This window comes from Rhinichthys klamathensis, unplaced genomic scaffold (assembly GCF_029890125.1).
Source record: "Rhinichthys klamathensis goyatoka isolate OS25496 unplaced genomic scaffold, OSU_Roscu_1.1 h1tg000071l_1, whole genome shotgun sequence".
Lineage (NCBI taxonomy): Eukaryota > Metazoa > Chordata > Actinopteri > Cypriniformes > Leuciscidae > Rhinichthys > Rhinichthys klamathensis.
The window spans coordinates 478,820-504,022 of NW_026606614.1; the positions used below are offsets into that span (position 1 = coordinate 478,820).

The 25,203-nt window shown below is 38.1% G+C and overlaps 1 protein-coding gene across 1 annotated transcript in view; it reads right to left on the reverse strand.

The window, feature by feature from the left end:
* Positions 1 to 19,408, reverse strand: part of rasgef1ba (RasGEF domain family, member 1Ba) — a 78,034-nt gene extending 58,626 nt beyond the window's left edge. The window contains exons 1-2 of the mRNA XM_056250566.1: positions 19,144 to 19,408; positions 5,453 to 5,500 (exon numbers count right to left, since the gene is read on the reverse strand). Coding sequence (XP_056106541.1) covers positions 5,453 to 5,500; positions 19,144 to 19,212 — 117 coding nt within the window. The 5' untranslated portion in view covers positions 19,213 to 19,408. The remainder of the gene's footprint in view (positions 1 to 5,452; positions 5,501 to 19,143) is intronic.
* Positions 19,409 to 25,203: the final 5,795 nt, after the last annotated feature.

Genomic DNA, 25,203 nt, shown 5'->3' on the forward strand with positions numbered 1-25,203 from the left:
AGCAATGGAGGAAAAAGAAATGTGGTTCCTTCAAGAAATTGCTGTGCAGACATATGACAAATATTTCCCAAGTATTACAGTAAACAGACATTACATACAGACAATTACAGTGTTAGAAAGGAAACAATAGAAGAAAGCATAACAATATATTGGAGAAAGCATAACAATAATGGAATAATAGATATGTATTACTAATAAATTACATTTTAAAAGTTCAAATACAAAAGTCAATTCTAATAGTAGTTAGACTATTTTACACTATTTTTTTTTTAAATAAAAAAAAAATCCAGCCATGGTGAGCATAAGAGATTTCTTTCAAAAACATTACCATTCAAAAGTTTGGGGTCAGTAAGAGGTTTTATTGTATATTTGTGTAGATGAGTACAATAATTGATAACAATTTTAATGATTCATTTAGTAAAGTAGATTATACTTTATTGCAGTGAAAATGTTTAATTAAGTTGAATGTGTCATTAAACTGTTGAAGAAATACAACTAAGACTGACTGGAATCAACATTTGTTATGTTCAATATAATATGGACTAATAATAATAATTTATAATTTGTTACATTTATATAGTGCTTTTCTTGGTACTCAAAGCACTTTACATGGAAGGGGGAATCTCCTTAACCACCACCAATGTGCAGCATCCACCTGGATGATGCGACGGCAGCCATATTGCGCCAGAACGCCCACCACACACACCAGCTTACTGGTGGAGAGGAGACCGTGATGAAGCCAATCAGTATATGGGGATGATTAGGAGGCCATGATGGACAGAGGCCAAGGGGCACATTTTGGGGATTTGTAATGACCACAGAGAGTCAGGACCTCAGTTTTACGTCTCATCCGAAGGACGGTGCTTTTTGACAGTATAGTGTGCCCATCACTTTACTAGGGCGTTAGGACCCACACAGACCACAGGGTGAGCACCCCCTGCTGGCCTCACTTACCCCTCTTCCAGCAGCAAACTGGTTTTCTCAGGAGGTCTCCCCCATCCAAGTACTGACCAGGCTCAGCCCTGCTTAGCTTCAGTGGGCAACCAGTCTTGGGCTACAAGGTGATATGGCTGCTGACGATAACACATTTTATGTGGGCTTGTAATCACAATTACATTTTGCGTGAGTACTCTTGAGTCTTATATGCCACTTGACATGCGTTCCTGCAAGCACATTTTTAAGATCATAATTAGTTCCAGTCAAACACATACACAGTAAGGTGTATTGTAAGGTGTCAGACAGGAAATCTCACATGGGTCAGTTACCACTGGTTGCTGTAGCTAATCTTAGCTCTGGCCACAGCAGCAGACATCTAATGAAGGCAGCAGGAGCTCTGTGCAAGCTAATCAAGCTGGCCATCCCATTCTTAATCAGCTGGAGTAGAGATCCGTGCGTGAAACACCACAACTGCATGTGGTGGCATAATGAGGGTCTGTTAAATCCTCATGCCCTTGTGACATGAAAAAGGAGAAAATCCATAGTTTTCCTGTTTTTAGCATCTCCGCATAGCACGTTTATGTAGAGCGCAGGCCTGATTTATGTGGCCAAGCAGACATGACGGGTCAATGCAGTTATCATTGTTCAGCAACCTTTGCGTGCTGTCATTTTAATGTATAAAGGAAGTTGCAATGGCGTGCAGTGGGGATCTGAAATGAGGAGGCAAACTCCTCACTGTTTTTTAATGTAAAATCATGTTCCAGTTACACTTAATGTTGACATTTTTCAGGTTAAATAAATAAACAAACATTAAACAACAACCAAAACATTTATATTTTGTATTTATACATTAATTTAATTATTGGTCTATTTTACATTTATTCCAAAATAATAACTTTAAAACAAAGTAACAAATTTCAACTGAGATTCAGCTGTATAGCCAACATATTTTCGGATCATCAGTCAACAAAGCTCGGTAAACACCGCAGGTGTCATGATGGTCACGGATACGGAGATGTGCCTTTAATTTTACGTGATTGCTCACAAAAAAACAACTCACAGATCACATTTTCTAGTCATTTCAAGTTTTAATGCAACATGACATTCAGTGCATCTCAAATCGCGTACTGTGAGTAGGTACTACATTTGAATTTGAACTTCACAACCGTTAAAAAAAAGTATGTTCTAAATAGTATGAATGTGTGTAGTAATAATGTAATCCATCCGCCATGTTGTCATTATCATGTGACCTACCAGCGTCAGTTGCATCACTTCACCTCCATTCTTAAATCCTCTCCCGTGGCCTCATGGAATAGTAAAGTGTCCATCGAATGAGCACTTCGGAATCTCGCCGGAAGTAGTAGGTCATCATTTTCGCCTACTACATACTAAGTACTGGAGTCCTGTTTTTCACATGCTATATAGTAGGAAAGTATTCGGTTTCGGATGCAGCCATGGTCCAGCATTATTTATTTTTAGCACGTGAACAGCACAAAAGTCCAATCATAATGCCATGGAGTCATTGCCTCCTATCGCATGACTTTTCCCAATTCATTCAGTTACCCTCTACCAAACCCACGACACGGATGCCTGGAGTTTGGGAACGCAGTCGTGTAAGACAATGCTGGCGTTAAATTATACTGAATCACATTTCGTCCCAATGCGCAAAGTCACGTGATTTTTTTGATGCGCATCGAGAAATGTATTCAGTGTTTCCGTCATATTTTATTCACATGTTTTCTAATCAGATAAAACATTTATCTTCCTCAATTGAGCACATACGTTTTTTATGTGCATTTTTTAAATGTATTTATTTTTTATTACATATATATTTATATTAGAATTGTATTTATTTGTATGTGATATCCAAAAATGCACATAAAAATAAGTAGACTGGAACAGCTAGTTTTCACTAGAAAAACAAGTGATTTATACACTTTTTTGATGTCATGTTTCATAATACAGTATTTGTGATGTTTTATTTTTGAACTGGATTATTTTCTCACCCAGTTTTTTAAAGAGGCACTGCTTCCCTTGCCTCCGCAGAGGAAACAACCCTGCTATAGGTGCCCTCATGTGCCCTCTGACCTCTTTATTAGTTGAGTGCAATGTATTATCATTTAGATGTGAGCGGAACACATCTGGCGTGACCTATAGATAATCCACGTACTGTATATTAATATAAAGAAAAGAGATTTGATCAATCAAATCCCAGAGATTGAAGCGCTTGGTTTATCCTTTCATCCTCTCAACTGCAAATCATGAATCTTTTCCCATTTTTCCCATTAAAGAATCCTGGTTTCCACAAAAAGATTAAGCAACACAACTGTTATTAACAATGATAATAAGAAATGTTTGCACCAAAATTTCTGAAGGATCATGTGACACTGAAGACTGGAGTAATGATGCTGAAAATTCAGCTTTACCATCACTGGAATAAATTATGTTTTAAAATATGTTCAAATAGAAAACAGTTATTTTTAATCTGTAAAAATATTTCACAATATTACTATTTAACTGTATTTTGGATCAAATAAATGCAGCATTGGTGAGCATAAGAGACCTCTTTCAAAAACATCACTGACCCCAAACTAATGGTAGTGTACATGTGACAGTCAGACATGCCCATTTGGTATGTCCCTATATATTTAATATGTTTTCATCATTTGTGTTCTCCCGTAACTAACGTGAAGTCATCACAAAGTAAAGATTTATGCTGATATTGGCCAAACCCCCATTTTGTCTAGAGAGATTCCAAACTTTTTTTTCATCTTACTTTTTTTTAGTAATCTAACTTCATGGTCCTGTTAAAGTATAAAATATGCAGGTATTAAAATAAAGCTCTTTTTTTCTTTGATAAGTGAAAAATATGTTTTGATCATACAGGTATAAAGCATGCTAACCCTCCACTGGTACAAAAAACGAGTGAGCTCATAAAGGAAAGGGTGCAACCAAAAACACAAGCACAGTCCAAGGAGCCTTTTGATATCAAAGAAAACCACACAATGAAATATGAGACCCAAGTTTCATGCTGGTCTCATACACCCATCTCAGGGCCACAGTCTTACCTTCAGTGAAAACAAAATCATTAAACGTCAGATTTCACTGGTTCCAACTGTAGTTCTCACTGCATAAATACCCCTTCATGTCACTTTTTAATGAAGTGCTTTTATTACAATTTGGCTCTGTGAACCAAGTCTAAAAGTCAGGTGAGTCTCATCAAAAGCTTTTGCAACACGATCCATACTCCACAATCCCATCAACGCTGTCTTTCTGAACTCAGCTGCTTGTCTCCAAAAAAAATGGCATCAAATGCATAGTATCAAAGAGTCAGATAAACCCAGTCGACCTTGGGTGCGGCTGAGCCTGGGCACGACTGCCTTGAGAACAAGTGGAGCACATGCTGACAAAAAGAGAATCTGAATTTCGGAAGATGAAAGTCATGTTTAAGCATTCCTAGACGCACTCTTCAGAAGGACCGTGACTGTATGCGTGCGAGGATCAAAGCCTCGCCTCCAGTGCCGGGCTGATGGCGGAGTATGTGGAGTGTGTGGGGGCCACCGAGGTCCCTGTGTTAATGGGGACAGGGAAGAGCTCTGGGCTTTGATGGAGAGCTTGTGCCTGATTCCCATCACTGCTGCATTGTCTGAAGGGCAGGGACAGTGGATCAGGCTACAGTCTCGCTATATGGAGTGCTTTGGTGTCATGCTGTTCATACAGGTGTAAAAAAAGACCTTCTTCATTAGACCGGTGATGTCATGAGACTGACTGATGTGAGAAGAGATTAGATGTTCCTTTCATACAAAACCAATTCATTTTCTCTGTATTAAAATACTATTATTTCAGCCTGAAGTGTGTTTCACCCAAAAATGGAAAATATGTCATTATTTACTTACCCTCATGTCATTCCAAAACCACAACACTTTTGTTCATCTTCAAAACACAAATGAATATTTATTTTTATTTATTTTTTTATATCTGCTCATCATTTTGGGTTTGGAACTACATGAGGGTGAGTAAATGGTGAATATGCAAAGACTAGAAATCAATCATTCATAGCTTGATTTCTTAGAAGATTGTGCATCGCTAATAATTTTACACAAAAAAGCACTACAAAATTTAATTTAGATTTACAAAAGGTATGTACACATAAATTTGTTCTTACCCTCATTTTAATGACAGTATTGCTCTGTTCAGGAGGGCAGAACTACCTCTTTATTTGAATAATATGTGTTAGAGAAAACTGTTTCTTATGAAAATGATGTATTGCCATATTAACATATTACATCTAAAATTAAACACTATATAAGTTCGCAATACTATTCAACTAATCAGGTGTGCGTTACAGTGTATATAAACGTATGTTTGGTATATTTATGGTCTGGCTGTCAAAAAGCAGTGATGGGAAAATATCATTGATGTTTCCTGCCTCAGGGTAACTTGCAGCTTAAGCTCCAAAATCAATACTTCCTGTTCCATACAAGACATAACACAGGCAAACAGATGGAGAACATACCCGTTGTTTGGTGACATGCCTCAGTCCGATGTGTGGCTGACTCCTGCACTGTTGAGGAAAAAAAAAGAATTTATTTCCTAGTACAAACACAGAGACACATTTTTCTACAGCTTAAAAAGACTCCTGCTTCCTCACTCTCCAAAGGTTTCAGAGAACTTCAGTGAATATAATCTACTTCAGTGAATATAATCTGAACTGATATTTGTAGAAGGCAGTATTATAAACTGCATGACAGTTGTGAACACATCAAACATGACAAAGGTCATCTGATCAGAAAACATTATAGATAAATATTCCAATATTCTGTGCAGTGGACATGTGATTCAACAGGATACGGATCACGGAAATAATAATTTGTGTCAGCAGCTTTTTAAACTCCTTAACTAAATGGTTTCTGTATCATAAGGATCCAGAAATTTGAGGATAAGGGGAGGGACAGTGAGCGAGCAGGGCTAATTTTAGAAAACAGGAAGTCCCTGTCATTACAAGTGAGTATAAAAAACACAATTTCATAATTTTCATCTAAAAATACAAGAGAAAAATTAAATGCCATATTTTTGAAGACTATTATTTGAGACCTAATGTAAAAAATATATATATATATATATATATATATATATATATATATATATATATATATATATATATATATATATATATTTTATGATGTTTTATGACGGCGCTAATGGGGGGCATTAGAGGGAGCCTGTACTTCACCAGCTGCATCAACACACACAAAAATACCTTAACTGACTCATATCATGATGCCTCCTCACAAAATCAAAAATGAACCTCATATACTCTCTCTTACACGCACACGCACACAAGCCACTCTAACAACCTCACTCAATGATTGTCTAAGATTTGAACACTGACCTGAACCAGAGACCACCACTCTCCATGGGACAAAGCAATTAACTGTTGATTTTGCGACTCTAGAGTAAATTTATTCAGCTTATGTAGACAAAACATGGAGCCTGGGGTAACAACACCTGCTCCAACCCATTAAAGATAATGGACCTTTCCACAAGAGCTAAAATGTAATTGACCTAATAGGCAAATATAAAATGAAAAAGAAACCATATCGATTCAAATCAATACAATAGCACAGAAAACTGCTGCCCATGTAAAATCATCAGTAATCTCAATATCTAAGAGCAAAACATGCACAAATCATGAGAGAGGACAGACAATTGCAAACAGAAACCACGTCACATAAGAGTTCTTCATTATGAGGGAGCCCGGTTGCCTAGTTACCACAGCAGCCTGCTATGTGGATGCTTTTGGGCTGGTCTACAGAATCTCTGTCACACTCCATTGTGACTCTGCTGCCTGAGAGGCTAAACGCCTCCTCCAGTCTAAGTAATGCATCTGAGTGCTTGTGTGTGTGTGGGAGGTAAGTTTATGACATAAGACACAGACTCCAGGTCTACAGTTGCCCAGAGGGACCAGTTGCACAAAATGCTTAGATAGTCTTACTATAGTCAAGTTAGGCCGGGGATAAACTTAACGACTGTAAGGCCGATTATGAACGTAATTTGATACTTACGGCTGATCATGCCCAAACGCGTGTCAGAGACAGTTACGTTCACAGTCGGTGTTTAAAATCTGCTCCAGTCGTTGGAAACGGTCTGTAAGTGTGTTCAGTTCAGAGTCTTAGAATGTTTCAGCTAGTCGTTAAGTGTGTCCCCGGCATTAGCCATCGCATTTTCTTTCTTTAAAAATGGTCATAACTTTATATAGCCTAACGTTATATAAAAAACTGGGAAAGCAGGTTAAATTGTTCCAATTCAATCTAATGACAATTTCACATTTAAAATGTGTATGCACTATGTATTTTTTTTTTACAGTTAGATCAGTGTGACTTGAACTATTTTAAAGGGTAACTAAACACTAAAACAACTTTTTTTAGTTAATTATCTGTAAGAATGGAGCTTCATAAATGCTGTTCATTGATTCGAGTACAGTTTTTGACATTTGGGTATAACGTATTTTAATTTTCAAATATATGGTGTAAAAACGTCTGAGTGCTGCCCTCTTCAGGTTAAACGGAAAGCTCCTGCAGTAGGGGGTACTCTCTGACGTAGGGTACTCTCTGACGCTACTTGGTGCGAGCTCACCACGCCCTTGGCAGCCCCTGGTATAAAAGCATCTGGTTCCGTCAAAACTACTGTAGCGAGTCAGGAGTTGGAAATTGTACGAGTATTGAAAATGATCAGGAGCAGGGGGATAGATATATATTAGCATCTAGTTAGCATAGCATTTATATAGTTATTTAGATTATTTCGTGTAGCCTAGGTAGTTAATTCTCGTCTATCGCTCGAGTGTGCAACCTGCATTTTACAAGGGATTGCTTCTCCAACGCAATGGAGGAGGAAATGGGCTTCTCCACCACACGCCAAACGCTGCTCTTCCTGCATGAACTCCACCGCAGCGGCGTCATGATGTGAGTGAGCATATATTTTTAATCACAATTTATGTTCCTTCCTATTAGGCTAGTTAATCCTCTGGTGTCGACAAACGCGCCGGCGCAATTTGCTGGATATTTTTTTCACATAGCAGCAAAATATACTGCACGTAATAGTAATAATAATCCTGGAAAAATTACCTCAAAATTACTGAATATAAGAATAATCGGATGCCGATCGCGATGCGGGAGTTAAGTTTGAGCCAGCGGCTCGACTTGATATGGCTCTGGCCCTGTGTCCACAGACAATTCACCCTCCTCCACTTCAGGTGAAGGTGAGGGAGAAAAGTTCTCGACTTCAAATGACCGCTCTGTTGCAAAGCTACTGGCGTCACTCCATTTTAGCCATTTAAACTTTAAAACTTTTTTTCAGTATTGCAATGTTCATGCACCTTTTTATAGAAGCTGTGCTTTAGGTATTCAAAACAGCTGATAACCCATGAACAGCAGCCTCTCAAGGACATGGTGGATGACAACTAGTCTCTGATTTTACATTTCTGGTCAAAGGAGAGGAGATATAATGGTGTTGCATTTGCATTCAAATGCAAAATTTGACTAACAATACAAAAAAAATGCTCTGTTTTTTACCCAATACTTCATAGATAGAAAACACGGCACATTAGATGCACCAGAAGACAAATAAGGGTGTATGAAAGGAGTCTTCAGCTTATGTTTTTAACATTTTTGTTAAATAGGTGGTTGGGACTGGGAGGGGGTGCTGACATCATTAACACATTTAATGCCAAGTGCCAATCAAACCAAACCCCAGACTGAGATAAGTAAAAGCATATATGCAAGACACAAATGTCAAGGACGGCAAGGATCAAATGGGCGTATATGAGCAGAATATTATTACAGTAAATGGCAAAGAAAACCAATAAAGTGTTGTAATTAATACAATCAAGTTCTCTCAAAAAGCAAATGCTGCATGAATAATAATTCAGTTCAGTGGCTGTTACTCAAGACAATGAATGTTTAAGTACAATTCATAGCATTTGTAGACAATAAATATCTCAAATAGCTGTTGCTTTTATAGCGCACAAATGATCAACAAATGCAGCTCCTTTCAAATGTAAACACATTAAATCCTGCAGCACAGTGATAATAATACAACATCACTGCATTATTTTAATGCATAGGGCCACAAGGTCCATAATGAGTAGAGAGAGTTATCCATTAACATTTCCAATCATCTCAATGGCAGCTTGCAGCAAGAAATAGGCAATTTGTCATCTTTAAATCCAATTTGTGTTACAATAGGCTAACTGGGTCATGCTAACCTGCTTAACAGTCTTCTGTGTCACATGATACTTCAGAAATCATTTTAATATGCTAATTTGATGCTCAAGAAATATTTCTTTTAATTATCGGTGTTGATAACAGTTGCGCTGCTTAATACAAAGTTCTGTCTTGAAACTCTAGATGGTGCAGGCTTATATGTCCTTAACTCAAACTGGTTGCAATCACTCTCTACAGACAGAGCGCAGCTGATTGGGTCCTGCTGTATCAGTAGCCAATGAGCTTGCGTGCTCAACCTTCAAATACTTGGTTAATATTTGCCTTAACAGTGTAGCGCCCTTTCTGAAACCCTCCACCTTCCCCAGATCCACCTATATAGATCTGCTATAGATCTTTCATGTATGCTAGACTGTACAGCAGCATGCCTTACTTGCTCACAGCAGCGTGTCGTGTATGTATTGGCAGTAGCAAGTCCCGCAAGTCCCACAGCATGTTATAGTCTACTAAAAAACATTTAGAACGCACCCAACATTCAAGATAAGGGGGCAAAAATACCTCTGTATGTCTTTTATATTTATATCATTTAATATAGTAAATCAATATCTCATGAAGAGTGCCATTTTTTTCTCCAAATATCAGAATGATTACAAATGTACAGAGGTGGGAGACTCGAGTCATATGACTTGACTCGAGTCGCAATTTTCTGGACTTGAGACGTACTTGACTAGATCTCTGAAAAGACTCGACTTGACTTTATACTTGACTCGGACTTGTGCCTATTTACTTGAAATGACTTGTGGAAGAAGAAAAAATTTCAATTATTGTGTATTTTTTATTCGTCATAAGAGGGAGCGCGGGCGGTAGTGCACTCACTCTGTGTGTGCGGGTTGAGGGAGAATAAAACGATTCGCGGGACTCCCGCAAACTAGAAATATCTATAAATAAAACATAAAAACTAATACATTTTTATTAATCTATTGCAAAAAAGCAATAAGAACAACTAAAACAAAATAGAAACGATTTACAGGCCAGATGTTTCTATTTCTAACATGTTTGCAGCGTTGAGCGATGTAGCCAATCACAGACATAGACATATGTGTTGATTTCTAGGAACGCAATGGCCCATCAGAAGCATTTACGATAGACTTCCCTCACCGCTCAAAACGGACTTTTTGTTCAGTGCTGAATTCTGTATGCTGGCAAATCCTCGAATTATAACAAACAAAGTGTATATATTATGAAAGCTTCATTGATAATAACAGAGATGTGTGAGATCGCGATTAACTGATTAACTGACAGCTTTTTAGGAATTAGGGCGCGCAGTCATGCCAAACCATGCACGCAGGAGCTGCTTGCTTTTATATCTAACAGTGGTTTGTGTGTTAATGCTTTAATAACAAATAATTTATCAGGAGCATTTATGCTCATGTGTATGGTGGCGACACGTAGGATAACTTGAAAGTATTTGGAGGTAGGCTACAGAAAAAAAGTATTTTTGCGGGCGGTAGCGGGACAAAACATAATTGTTGCGGGCGGGAGAAACTAAGTAGCCTAATATAGAAAGTAGTTGAGAACGTCAGTTATAACGACCCACGTATTAAAAAATAGTCGGGTTTAAATCATTTAAATTATTAGATTTGTTTTCTTAAAATTTCCATATAATATTTTGTGTTATGGGATCAAATCACCTGGATGTTTAGAGTAAGAACATACAAACTTTGGCATACAGTACTAATTTAGAATGCAATATCTTTTTAGTTTTTTTTTACAAGATGGGAAAAGTTGTATTAATTCTTGTTTACTTGTGTTCACTTAATTTATTTTTATTTTAGAGCATTTAAAGTGCTTCTTAATGCTAATTTATTTATTACACACAAGTTAATTTATTTATTTTTGTAACCCATCAGCCCTCTGTGTCTAAATAAGTAATAAAAGTCCCAGATTAAAAAAAAAAAAAATTGTAAAACTAGCCTGTGTGTGACTTGGTATGACTTGATGACTAAGTTGCGACTTGACTTGACTTGACCCTTACAACAGAATGACTTGACTTGACTTTGACTTGCAATGTTAAGACTTGGACTTGACTTGAGACTTGCATTTAGTGACTTACTCCCACCTCTGCAAATGTAATACTGATTTTATACAACAGTTCAATAAAAAAGAAGTTAACATTTAGTGACTTACATTTTAGATACAATATTGTCTGTTTTTGCTCTATTTCGCCAACGAAAATAGTTCCAAACAAAGCCACAGGATTGTTTTGCGTCTCTGAGCTACACATTGCGTGAATGAACAAATCGTTTGACTTTAAATGAATGATTTAATGACTCACTCATTAAGATTGTTCCTGAATGAATCAGCCGTTTGAATTAATCGGTTGAAACTCAATGGGCCCTTTTAACGATCTAAGTACATGGTCTACAGCGCACAACGCAAGTGCACTTAGGCCGTGTCCGAAATCACTTTTGCTAGTTTAACAATGGGGAAAATAGTCAGCGCACCCGGCGCATGGTCTAAAAGGGTTGTCCCTATTATCTTAATGAGTAATGGGTGTATTTTGGGCGTAACGTGCAATAAACCAATCAGAGTCTCATCTCCCATTCCCTTTAAAAGCCAGTTGCGCTCCGAAATTGCAAGCGGAAAGACTGAACGCTGCATGATACATACATTTCGAAAATATCGAGATATAATTTGTCAATATCGCACACCCCTATCCATTACTATGCCAAACACAGTTGTCATGACAGAAATATTTTTGTGGAAACTGTTTTGTTAAGGATTCTTTGTAAAAAAAAAACAAAAAAAAAACATTTTTTTAAAAAACATTTTAAATGTCTTTACTGTCAAATTTGATCAATTTAATACGATTAATGTCTCTAATGTTCATAAAAAAATATATATACTGATACCAAAACAAAACTTTAAATGGTAATGCATATGCCCTACTTTCCCTTAAGAGACTTTCAGGGTTTATATGGAGGAGTAAAACTGTTGATAACGCTTTCATAGCAACAGCTGCTTTGGAGACACTTGTAGACAATCAAATACCAAAGTGTTTCTTCATCAGGGTCAAACAAAGCTATGCAGAGTATTTCAGAGGACTTTCGGAATTCGCTGACAGAATTAATATAAATATTTTCTTAAAAGCAGTTCAACTATTTAAACAGGAGGTATATTACCACATTATCACACACCATCCCTTTTCTTTCCCTTCTTTTCAAGCAGACGAGCGCCAGCACTTACATTAAGATGACCTTGGCTGACGCAGCCGGTCAAGCCTGGTGAAAGTGTGGATAGCACAGAGGCAGCCGCTCCATCCAGCGGGCATCCATTTTATCAGCGTCAGGGTGACGGAGTGCATGGCTGTCATGGGGATGAGATACGGCAGGCTGAGGTCCCATCAGTGCACTAACATCTGATGTCCTGACAGTGTCTGCTCACCTCTGGCCTACCCAGCTGTGAGTCCTCTCTCACGGTGTGTGACAGGCAGCAAATGCACAGAACATGCCTCATAAAACAAAAGGACTAAATAACGTAGAGGGTCTTTTTTTTTTACAGTTCAGGATGAATTACCTTGACATCTTGAGAAAGGTCTTGAGAGAAAGCCAATGTGATATTTTATTACCCCAGTCTTGCTCTTGAAGGGTCACTGAAGTATTGGGCCTTTCATATAATTACAAAAGCCCTGTTAAAAGGCATATTCAACAGATGGAGATCTGAATGACTGAAGATGGTAGAGGTCAGAATAACATTGAAAATCTGGCATTCAGAATCTATATAAAACCTGGACATAAAAAAAAGTTTTTGGATTTAGTTTTAGGATTTCATGTCTTGGTCACTAATCAGATAAGTTAATTAACCACGTGAAGCCCTTTGTACAAAAGATCAGCTGTTCTTTTACATTGTCAAACTGAAATTGTATTGTACGATATATAATTATTAAAGTATTAAATTACACAAATGCAAAAAAAAAGATAGTTTTTTAATAGTGGTCTCAGACATTTGGACCCCACTTCACCTTTCCATGAAAGGCAAAACATTTCTAAAACCCTAAGTCAGTGTTGTAATGCACTACTTAATTTATCACTTGATGGTTTTATCTCCACTTTTCAAAGTGGGTCTATAGACAGAGTTTAGAAATGTACAGAGCCCCCTTGTGGTGTATTTGAGAGGACTGAAACAGAGTTTATACAAATTAACCAAGGTTTGTGCAAATTAGCTCTTATTATTTAGGTTGAGAGAGCTTCCTATGATTTAGAAACACAGCTGCTTATGAAAGCACAAGAGGCATTAGTTACAATATGCAGACAACCAAGTGTTCATTAAAAATCTTTTTGGCAAGCACCTTTTCCATTGTAAGTCCCTTCGCGTAATTTGCCGCCAAGATCTTTGCTGATTAGCTTGTTATGTGTGAGTGACATGTCTCTCTTTTGAGACCTTGAGCCTGATGATTCCCGTTCCAAACAGCAGGTGGATTGAGCGGGGCCTTTGTTCATGACTAACGAGACACAAAGAAGATTGACACACGGCATCGGGAGGAGAAGATCTCCAAGGGAAGCGTTGTTTGATGAGATTATGCTGTAGAAACCAAACCGAGGCTTTCCCTGTTTTCCCAGGAAACAAAATCCTTCAAATTAATTCACTGTGAGAGGAAAGAGGACATTTATAAAGAAAAAATAGAGCGTGTTAGAGAATCTGAAGACAACCATTTCGGGACATAACTGTGATGTTGATGTTTGATTTTAACAGAAAACAATCAATAAACAATAATGGTCTAGGTATAAAGGAGTATACTCTCTTCTCAGTATGCTTATGTATTCAAGTGAAAAGCCAGAATTACGCCCAAGAAAGAGGGATCCGTTACCCCAAAGTCAAAACTCTTTCATTAAAATGGAAATTGCCTCAGATAAGAGTCAATGAAGGTCAATTAAAAACTCTTATAGGCACAAAAAGAGATAAAGCCTTCAAAGCCCTTTCAGCAGAAAATAGCTGCACATGCTGTATGACAAACGCAGAACTTAGAGAATACGTTTATGAAAATGAAATCATTCCCACATGAGAAGCACATAATAATGTTAAAATGTAATTCAAACCATTATATTAGCAATTATCAAGATTATAATTATTATAAGCCAGTACTGTCTGAACAGATTTCCATATTTTTCAAAATTGCAATTATGATGGTATTATTACCTTAATGGTTTAAAGCAGCTATGAATAATTTACATTAAAACATGACTTCTAACAAATAACAGTTACTTAATAATCATGTAAATTTAAAGCCACAAATTGTTAACAATTCATAAAGTATGTTTACATGGTCTGAGAAATTCATGATTGGTGATACTTTAACATTTTACTTGGATCTTGTGTTGATTTAACCATTGCCTCTGGAAACACTTTGATAACGGTTGTATATATAAAAGGGTGTTAGTTCACTTTCATCCGATGGAAAAAACAAAACAACTTTCTGCTAGATAACTCCTCTTGTGCACCATGCAAGAAAAGTCATACTTACTAGAATTAAATGAATGAGTGTAAATGATAGCAGAAATTTCATTTTTAGGTGAACTTAAGATACCAATGAAGTAGCACTATCAACACTGAGCTTTAGACCCCCCCCCCCCCCCCCAAAAAAACAATTCAGCATAAAAGGCATGACAAAAGGAAATAGGGTCAAATGAATCTCCAACACTCACACAGTCATAGAAAAAAGAACAACATGTAAATACAGTGAGAGCTGTATTTACAAAGCAACACAGACAAACTGCTTAACTAGACCACCAACACAGAATGAAGACGAAAAAACAAAGCACACATGACTCTGTACTACTCAGCATAAACTATATTCCCTTCCCCTACGGAAAAAAAAAATTGGTTTTGTGTTTACCTCATGACTGATTGTGGTGAAAGCCATTACTTTGCACAGCATTTTATTTTCTTGAGTCAACCATGTTTAAACTCAAACATGCTAGTTTCAGCGATTCAGCTGTAGAACAAAGCACATTCAATGCTGTAGGACATTAAATCATCTATGAATTTAACTTCCACCAACAGACTTTTGAGTAAAGAGGGGGTAGGTCACATGTTTCTGACATAGGACACGCTACACTCAAAGGTCCGGCCTTCACTTTCCTGTTGTGCTGCACTGAAGATCCATTAGAAACAAGGTGCTTTATGTCTCTTTCTGTCCTATAACTTATTTCATTCTAAAGATGACCATGGGTAAAAAATGTGTAAAACTGAGGAACAAGCATAAATGTCAGTCCATTGTCCAAACAGATGAGAAAACTAACATCAGACACACAGAAGCGTTTCATCAAAGCATTCATGAGTGTATAGAAAATGTGCAATCTTTCACAACCTTTAAGTTATTTGTTCAACAGATATTGTAAAAAGAATAAGCAGCATATTCTGTTGAATCCGTGGCATTTCTTACTGATGTTTTGTAAACAGTTTGATATCTTAAAGGTCACTTGCTTTCACTGTCTGGAAATCCTTATCTTCCTGTCCCTTGTGTTATTCCTAAATATATGCAGAAACTGAAATATGCTGATCAGGCTGAGAATGGTTAAGGCATCATCTTTGCAGCATCCTTTCCGTATGCTGAGCTGTCTGTAACCAGTCCATACCCTTGAGAACTCACATCTAATGACCGCACTGATCACACTCATCTCTATATGTATGGAAGTTTTGTGAAGGAAGTAATAATGACCAGTTGTTCTCCTTTTTCATTAAATTAAAGGGATAGTTCACCCAAAAATGAAAATTCTGTCATTAATTACTCACCTTCATGTTGTTCCAAACGCCTAAGCCTTTCGTTCATCTTCGGAACACAAATGAAGATCAATTTGATGAAATCTGAGAGCTTTCTGTCCCTTTATTGACAGCGCAACTGAAACTTTGACACTTCAAAAAGATCATAAATAGATCATAAACCTAATCCATATGAATTGAGCGGTTTAGTCCAAAATTCTCTGAAGAGAAACGGTCAATTTATATGATGAACAGATTAAATTAAGGCTTTTATTCACATATAAACATTGATCAGCGAACATAAACCGAACCGAACCTGCTTGACGTACAAGAACAAATCTCTTGATGAACCTCATTGGTTCTTGCAGAAGCTCAAACGTGCGGCTTAACACGAGAATGAACCTCATTTGTTCTCGCATGTCAAGCGAACATGCTTGAGCTTCCGTTTACCACAACTGATGTGTGAGTTGATGAATGTTTATTTGTGAATAAAAGCCTAAATTCAATCTGTTCATCATATAAAGCGATCGAGTCTCTTCAGAAAATGTTGGACTAAACCGCTCAATTCATAATGAACGCCTTAGGGGTATGGAACGACATGAGGGTGATTAATCAATTACAATTTTCATTTCTGGGTGAACTATCCCTTTAACAAGTTAGGATAAAGCAGCACGTTTTCTTCGAGACACTTCTGCATGAAACCAAGATATTAAGCAGATTTCAGTGTCAAAACAACACAAGACCCACACACATCAAAACTGAATGGTAAACAGTGGTTCTCACTTCTGAGATTGCCTCTCTAAATACTGCCTCACAGTGGAAGCACTAGGATAAAAACATTAAATATACATAGTTTCTATATGAGTTTATCTCTGCACTACACTTTAAATAAACTATACTAATAGTAAAGTTGTTTTAGCCTTGTTTGAATGAATAAAATTGGAAAAAAGCATTTTGAGAGAACTAGTTGCATTTGCAATTTTACATGCCAAAGTAGCGTAGCGATCATAAAGTGTGTTTAAACCTAATTGATAACAGCTTTAGCTTTAGAGAAAGCTGCAACATTCCAGATAAAAAGACTGCACCATAAATTCTTCTTATAAGGTCCAGTCATTTCTAAGCTCACACCAATTGAGTCAATTACCCAGCAATATTGTCAGTTTAAGGGAAGAAATGGGTTCAGTTTTGGCTGGCAGCATTTCAGTATGGCCTTTCGAGAACTAAAAGGGCTTAAATGCTGTAAAAATTGATAAATTAATTAATTCATAATTTTTTTAAGGTTTAATCAATTTGTTTTAAATGATGATAAAACTTTGCTATAAAATGTATCAAAATTATATTAGGATGCTTGCAAGTACAAATTAAACTGAAACTATTTGATTTTAGGTTAAAAAAAATTATAATAATAACTCAAGCAGCCAAACTTCAAGCAGCCATGTGTGTGTGGGGGGCAAAGCGTGGGTGTGTGTGATGTTTGTGTGTGTGCATGTGTGCTCACCTTGCCTGACTCAATCTCATGCTGAGTGTCAAACAAGTGACCACAGGACACTAATGAGGACCAGATCTGAGCCAACTCAACATTCAATGACCTCACACTCTAATGCACTTACACAAAATAAACCTGAATTTTTTCTGTTTTTTTTTTGCATTTTCCTATCCTAATAGTTGTCTAATAAACATGGCATTGTGTACAACAACGATTGTTGGCGAATGATTTGTTCTTCTTTTGTAAGTCGCTTTGGATAAAAGCATCTGCTAAATTCATAAATGTAAATGTTAACACCTACCACACCACAGTAATCTGACCAGCCACATTCTCCAATCATTTCAACTCTTTTACTGTACATTTTTAGAAAGCTAATTCCTGAGCCCAAGTAAGCTACAAATACACACACCATGTCAAATTTAAAACAACCAATACAACAAACCCAAATCTAATCTAACCACTAATCTCTAGTGGCTCTCAACTCTTTTGACCTAAAGGCCAAAATACCCCCCCCCCCCCCCCCTTTTTTTTATGAACAGAAAGTGTTGATCCATTTTAAACTAAAGTCAAACAAAAACATACTGCACTCAACAGACCTAAACCTAAATTTGACAAACCCCAACAAACTAAACGACTCTGTAGGCCTGTTATTCTTACAACATTCCCTAATAAATAAATAAAAAGATCAATTAAGATAAATGCAAAACAGAAGGACACAAGACACACAGCGAGTTACAGCAACACAAGGGGAAGAAAGGCATGATGAGATTAGAGGCAAATGCTGATCTGATGGCTTTGTGCAGATTCAAACAGAATATTCTCTTATATAACGGCCCGGGCGCTAATCCCTCAACACCACCATACTGCAGTTGTTCATGGAACTGCCATTATAGGGCTGATTATGACCATCACCAATTTCAAGAGATAATTGAAAAGCATACAGATTCATTTGGTGCTCACACACACTGATTTGAAATGGCTTGGGGGATTATAAAGTAAATCAAGCAGCAGCTGACATGATAAACAAACCATCCAAACAAACATATTTTCATAAGACATGGAATGTGTTTGCCCTCACAAGGTGCACGCGTATATGTGGGGGTTTACCGGGATACAAAGTAGGCTATATTTGTGCTTATTCATAATCCATTGACTCCACAGTTGAAGCAGCAGCATAAAGCAAAGCACACCTGTAAATGAAAAGAATCGGACTGATTCATGCAGTCTTCATATTACATAGATAGTCCAATTAGAATCATAAATGATTTGCAGTAAATGTAGTTATATTGGTTTGGTATAGGCTTTGTTTTGACAAAATGTATTAAATGGATCTTTTGGACACAGACTTCAATAACTTATCTTACATTTCAAGCTATCCATCTCCTCATAGGCTATGTTGTGTTTGAGGTTCCAGATATGCTGTTTTGTGTACAGGTGCAATTTCCCCTGACAATGACACACTGACCCAAATACAATCTGGAGCTTCTTAAGGACATCTAGGAGGTCTCATTTCCATTACCATTTAACGATTTAGGTTTCATATCCACCCGAACACACTGTTATACATGAAAAGCTTTTTATGTGTTTGTTTAGGTAAACAGGATATAGCCTAAGCTTGAACCATCACTGCTCAGGTGAGCCACCCATTGTGTGGCGGCAGCGTTAACAAACTGCTGCCTCCACTAACCTGAGCATCACTTGCTCTTCAACAACCAGATACTACAAGACGCATTTTAACCTCACCTCGAAGATGGGAGATGCTCCTTTTTCGGGCAGTGTACATCCCAGCAGCTCGGCGAGGAACTTTGCCATATAAATATGTGTTGTGTGTTCCGCCGGAAGATTGAAATCGCCGCTGGCAGCTGTTGTCTCACTACAGTGCCCACAGGTAGTCTTGTTCCCGCAGCGGTTTCCTACTGCACAACAGACCGATTTTTCGCTCCCTGGATTCTCCTTTCAGCATTTCTTTCAATCTGAACACATAGGAGTCATTTTAAAGGTGTGACAGCTCATTGTCTTTGTCTAGTGAAGAGCGTGTCTGCTTGCGAGCGCGGTGGAGTCGAGCTCATTGAACGCCACTTGTAATCCTCGTGTAGGGGAGGGAGGATCGGTGAGGGGACGCCAGATACACACATGTAAAGCTCCGACAGGTTGCCTGATTCTTTCTGGAATCTAAAGGAAGTTTTCTGACTGTCTGTTTTTACCGAGACCACACTTTCACGTCGAACTCGAAGCCTTCAAAAGTGCACTCACTCACTCACCTTAAGGAGAATAGCGCACAAATAATATAAACCTGTTGAAACCGAAGTTAAATTTACCTTGCCTGCGTTTCTCTACGATCAATTTAGGCTTACGATGCTTTTGAGAAATTCGTTCAAAATTCGGTTCAACTCTGTCAGCGGTCAGACTCACCGAATGGGAAATTTATTAGTGATTAATGACTTAAAATAATCATGAAATTAAAATAGACAATTCTAAAAAAAAATAATGTAATATTGCAATAGGCTATTTATTATAAATGATTTATTCGTGCACATCATAATCTTTATAGATTGATGTGCATGTCGTAGGCCTATTCTTTAATCAAAATAACCTCCCAATGGGCTCTATGCACGGCGGTATTTCCGGTAAAGGTCTAAGGATGCTGAATTACTTCCACCGATCGTAGAGTCCAATGCTATACCGAGAATTTATATTGGTTTTTATACTCTATTGCTATACTAAAGAAACGTTAGTCACAAAAACAGACAAAACAGATCTCCTCATTTTGTTTATGCTTCTGTGTTTATTATATTAAATAAACATAACTATATACAAAATTACATCTAAACGTATTAAAGTTTAGTTTCAAAGACGAGAGGACAGTAAATTTTTAAGACTCTGCCATAATCCCGTTTTCCTCCGCTTTAAATCTCCCCAACCGGAAACGCACGTCAAACGCGGAAGTTATGCGTGCATATAGCCCATTGACATTATGCACAGCTGCACTACTTCCTGAACTTAAGCCAGCTCCTTTATTTCCTGTCTTACATTATTGGACACACTGATTAATTCAGGTGTGCCTGACCTCAGTAGTCATAGCAACAATAATCAGACACACTTGGATTAATCAGTGTGTCCAATAATGTAAGACAGGAAATAAAGGAGCTGGCTTAAGTTCAGGAAGTAGTGCAGCTGTGCATAAAGTCAATTGCAGCAATATCTAGCCTCTTCTCATCTCGGATGACGTGTTTACTGGCGCGAGGGCGGGACAACCTGTCACTCACAAGCTTGTTTCTGCCATGGAATAAGTAAGAAATAATTGATTCCAGGCCATTGAATTATTAGGGGGAAAATGCACACCTGAGGTGGTAATTGCAGTGGCTATTACACCTTGGGTGTGCATTATTTTTCTAAAAATTCAATGGCCCAGAGTCAATTATATTGCTTATAGCCTACTACGGTTACCACACCTCAGAAAATTGTTCAGATTATGTATTTCAAGGAGTTTGTTAGGTTTTTGTCCTTAAAACGCTATTGTGTGTGAGACTAATTTCTTACGCATCTTATCCCAAGCCTCCATTGCTAATTCCAAAACGTCGTTTTAGAGTTAGTAGCGGAGACTAGAGAGAGAGAGAGAGAGAGAGATGTGTGTGAATTACTGAGTCTGTGCGCCTAGCGTACAGTGTAAAGCTACGTTTATCTACTAGTGTATGCACCAGCGTAATAGTGAAGCCACGTTTATCTGCTCCTCGCTAGTGAGAAACGCCATATAGGCTAGCTTTTAAGTTGCTAAACTATTTTACTGATAAAATCATCAGAGCAGTGCTGAAAATGCGCGAGTATAAGTGAGAGAGCGTGAGAAAGAGATATGTGCTTTTCATAATACAAATGCATTATACAGGTCCTTCTCAAAAAATTAGCATATTGTGATAAAGTTCATTATTTTCCATAATGTAATGATAAAAATTAAACTGTCATATATTTTAGATTCATTGCACACCAACTGAAATATTTCAGGTCTTTTATTGTTTTAATACTGATGATTGTGGCATACAGCTCATGAAAACCCTAAATTCCTGTCTCAAAAAATTAGCATATCATGAAAAGGGTCTCTAAACGAGCTATTAACCTAATCATCTGAATCAACTAATTAACTCTAAACACCTGCAAAAGATTCCTGAGACTTTTAAAAACTCCCAGCCTGTTTCATTACTCAAAACCGCAATCATGGGTAAGACTGCCGACCTGACTGCTGTCCAGAAGGCCATTATTGACACCCTCAAGCAAGAGGGTAAGACAGAAAGAAATTTCTGAACAAATAGGCTGTTCCCAGAGTGCTGTATCAAGGCGCCTCAGTGGAAAGTCTGTGGGAAGGAAAAAGTGTGGCAAAAAACGCTGCACAACGAGAAGAGGTGACCGGACCCTGAGGAAGATTGTGGAGAAGGACCGATTCCAGACCTTGGGGGACCTGCGGAAGCAGTGGACTGAGTCTGGAGTAGAAACATCCAGAGCCACCGTGCACAGGCGTGTGCAGGAAATGGGCTACAGATGCCGCATTCCCCAGGTCAAGCCACTTTTGAACCAGAAACAGCGGCAGAAGCGCCTGACCTGGGCTACAGAGAAGCAGCACTGGACTGTTGCTCAGTTTTGCATGTCATTCGGAAATCAAGGTGCCAGAGTCTGGAGGAAGACTGGGGAGAAGGAAATGCCAAAATGCCTGAAGTCCAGTGTCAAGTACCCACAGTCAGTGATGGTCTGGGGTGCCATGTCAGCTGCTGGTGTTGGTGCACTGTGTTTTATCAAGGGCAGGGTCAATGCAGCTAGCTATCAGGAGATTTTGGAGCACTTCATGCTTCCATCTGCTGAAAAGCTTTATGGAGATGAAGATTTCATTTTTTAGCACGACCTGGCACCTGCTCACAGTGCCAAAACCACTGGTAAATGGTTTACTGACCATGGTATTACTGTGCTCAATTGGCCTGCCAGCTCTCCTGACCTGAACCCCATAGAGAATCTGTGGGATATTGTGAAGAGAAAGTTGAGAGACTCAAGACCCAACACTCTGGATGAGCTTAAGGCCGCTATCGAAGCATCCTGGGCCTCCATAACACCTCAGCAGTGCCACAGGCTGATTGCCTCCATGCCACGCCGCATTGAAGCAGTCATTTCTGCAAAAGGATTCCCGACCAAGTATTGACTATTGAGTGCATAACTGAGAAGGGTGTCACGATTTCGATCTTAAATCGAAATCGATCGAAATAAAAAAAAAATCGAATCGATCGAATAAAAAAATGGAATCGTCGATGCTGCCACGCCCCCATGTCACGTCCGGTCGGCGTGCCAAGCGGGGAAAAAACACGCGTGTTGAAAAGCTGCGAGTCTATGGTCAACCTCCTCAAACTTAGCTACAGCTATTCAAAAGATAGCATGGCAACTGCAGATGCAGGAGACCCATCGACAGAACTTGAACCCCTCCTCTTTCATTGAAGTCGCAGGTGTGTAAGTTTTTTGGATTTCCAGTGAGTTATGTTGACAACGTTCGCGCTTCAAAAAAGCCACAGTTTACTTTGCAGACATCCCAAGTCTCGCGGAAGTTTCTGGAGTCACCCGCATATTGATAGCGGCTCCCTGATGCCCGCAAATTAGTTAATCTCCCGGAATCTAGAGTGAGCGAGCGAGCAAGAGCGTGCAATCGCGCATGCGAAAACTGTGCGCCAAACCGTATAGCACGCGCACGGGAGAGAGCGAGAGATCTTGCGTATGTGCCTCATGAAGCGCATGTAAGACAGAGAGTATCCTGATTGGCCGGTTTCGGCTTTAAAAAAATAAATGTAAAAATCGAGAATCGAATCGAACCGTGACCTTAGAATCGAAAATTTAATCGAATCGAGGATTTGGAGAATCGTGACACCCCTAATAACTGAACATAATTATTTGAAGGTTGACTCTTCTTTTTTTTGTATTAAAAACACTTCTTTTATTGGTCGGATGAAATATGCTAATTTTTTGAGACAGGAATTTTGGGTTTTCATGAGCTGTATGCCAAAAATCATCAGTATTAAAACAATAAAAGACCTGAAATTTTTCAGTTGGTGTGCAATGAATCTAAAATATATGAAAGTTTAATTTTTATCATTAGATTATGGAAAATAATGAACTTTATCACAATATGCTAATTTTTTGAGAAGGACCTGTACATAATAAAATGTCATTTTGTGTCAATTTTTTAAAAATAATTTGTCGTTTTATCCTTGGTTCTGTAGGCTGTAAAGACCTTTGAATTAACTGAAATCATTTGGCGAAGTGATATGGAACTGTAATGCGGTCAAGACATGCCTGGAACTACTTTTATTTAGCCGTTTCCCTGAAAATAATTGCACAGCTTAGAACGTTCGTCAACCAATTAGAATCAGGCATTCAACAGCCCTGTAGTATAAAAAACATGTAAAAGATAATAGCAACTTTTTATCACAATTCTGACTTTTTTGCCTCACCTTTATGGCAGTTTTGAAGCCTAAATACTCCAATCCCCAATCATTGTGAATGCATGGAAAATGGCAAGTAGTACATTATAGTCTCCTTTTTGACTGAAGGTTCATTTTTAGGTGAACTTTCTCTTTAAGAAAATACAATGTAGAATGCAATGACTGAATATTAGGGTTACTGTATACGGGAGCATGATGTGAGTAAGAGATTCAGTAATTAGCTTAATAATGTTTGTGATGAGGTGAAAATAAATAGCATTATTTATACAGTGGAGTGTGACTATTCGAGTGTGTTGAGAGGTTGGTTAGTGTTCAGTCATAATGCCATTTGAAGTTGTAATTCAACAGCCTGCTGATGCGGGACATGATGTCTGATGGAAGCAGCGAGAGCAGTTCATGAGTCGCTGGGGTCTCTGGAGACCTTCTTTCCTCATGTCCTGGAGATGACCTAAATGTGTAAAAACCCTGAGTTCAAATGTGCTCCCAAATGTGTTCAGAGCATTTTGGCTGATGGACTGGTGAACATACATAATGCAAACAGAACAGCAAGATAAAGAGACTCGCTCTCAGTCTGTCCCTGGCATGAAATCATAATTCACACTTTAATGTTTATCAAATGTGATTGAGAATCACAAATCAAATGGTTGCCCAATGGTCAAAAGAATGTGTGTGGCAGTGACAGTGCTGGCAGTCTGTGATTAGGCACATTTGATGCAAATTGTGTTTTGCCATTGCTGTTTAAAATCCAGATTCACATGTCCCAAGGCTCAAGCTGCTGCACCTCTGAAAAAACCTTGACTTAACATCTAGCATGAGGACGATTTCTATACAGTTAGTTTGTTCCCTTCTGTTTTATTGGCAGCAGCAGGTATCTAATGCCGTATCCTTCATTCACTCTTACACCCTATGAACAGGGTCCCATCTGTTTACAGTGACCTTTCATGACAACAGTTTTCTTGTTTGGATAGGCATATATGGCCTGATGACAAAAGAGGGGTTTATATTCTCCTCTATGTGTATTTTAGGGATTAGCACTGCATTTTTGAGGACATCCTGTCAGTCTTATATTGAACAGCTATCAATCATATCAGATAATAAAACTATAAACACTAAAGCTAAAAACTTTTATGACTGTTGGATTTGACAGATGTGTGCATTTATGAACCTGTCCTACTTCGGTGGATGTATGAATATTTTTTAGTGTGTGATGTGTCATGTTCTCAGCTTTAAATTCTCTGGTATCCAAGCAGCTGAAAGAGGTCTCCATGGTAATATTGCATTTGCTTTTTCTCGTGACATTGACTGATAATACCAAGAACAAACAGTTCCTCAGAAC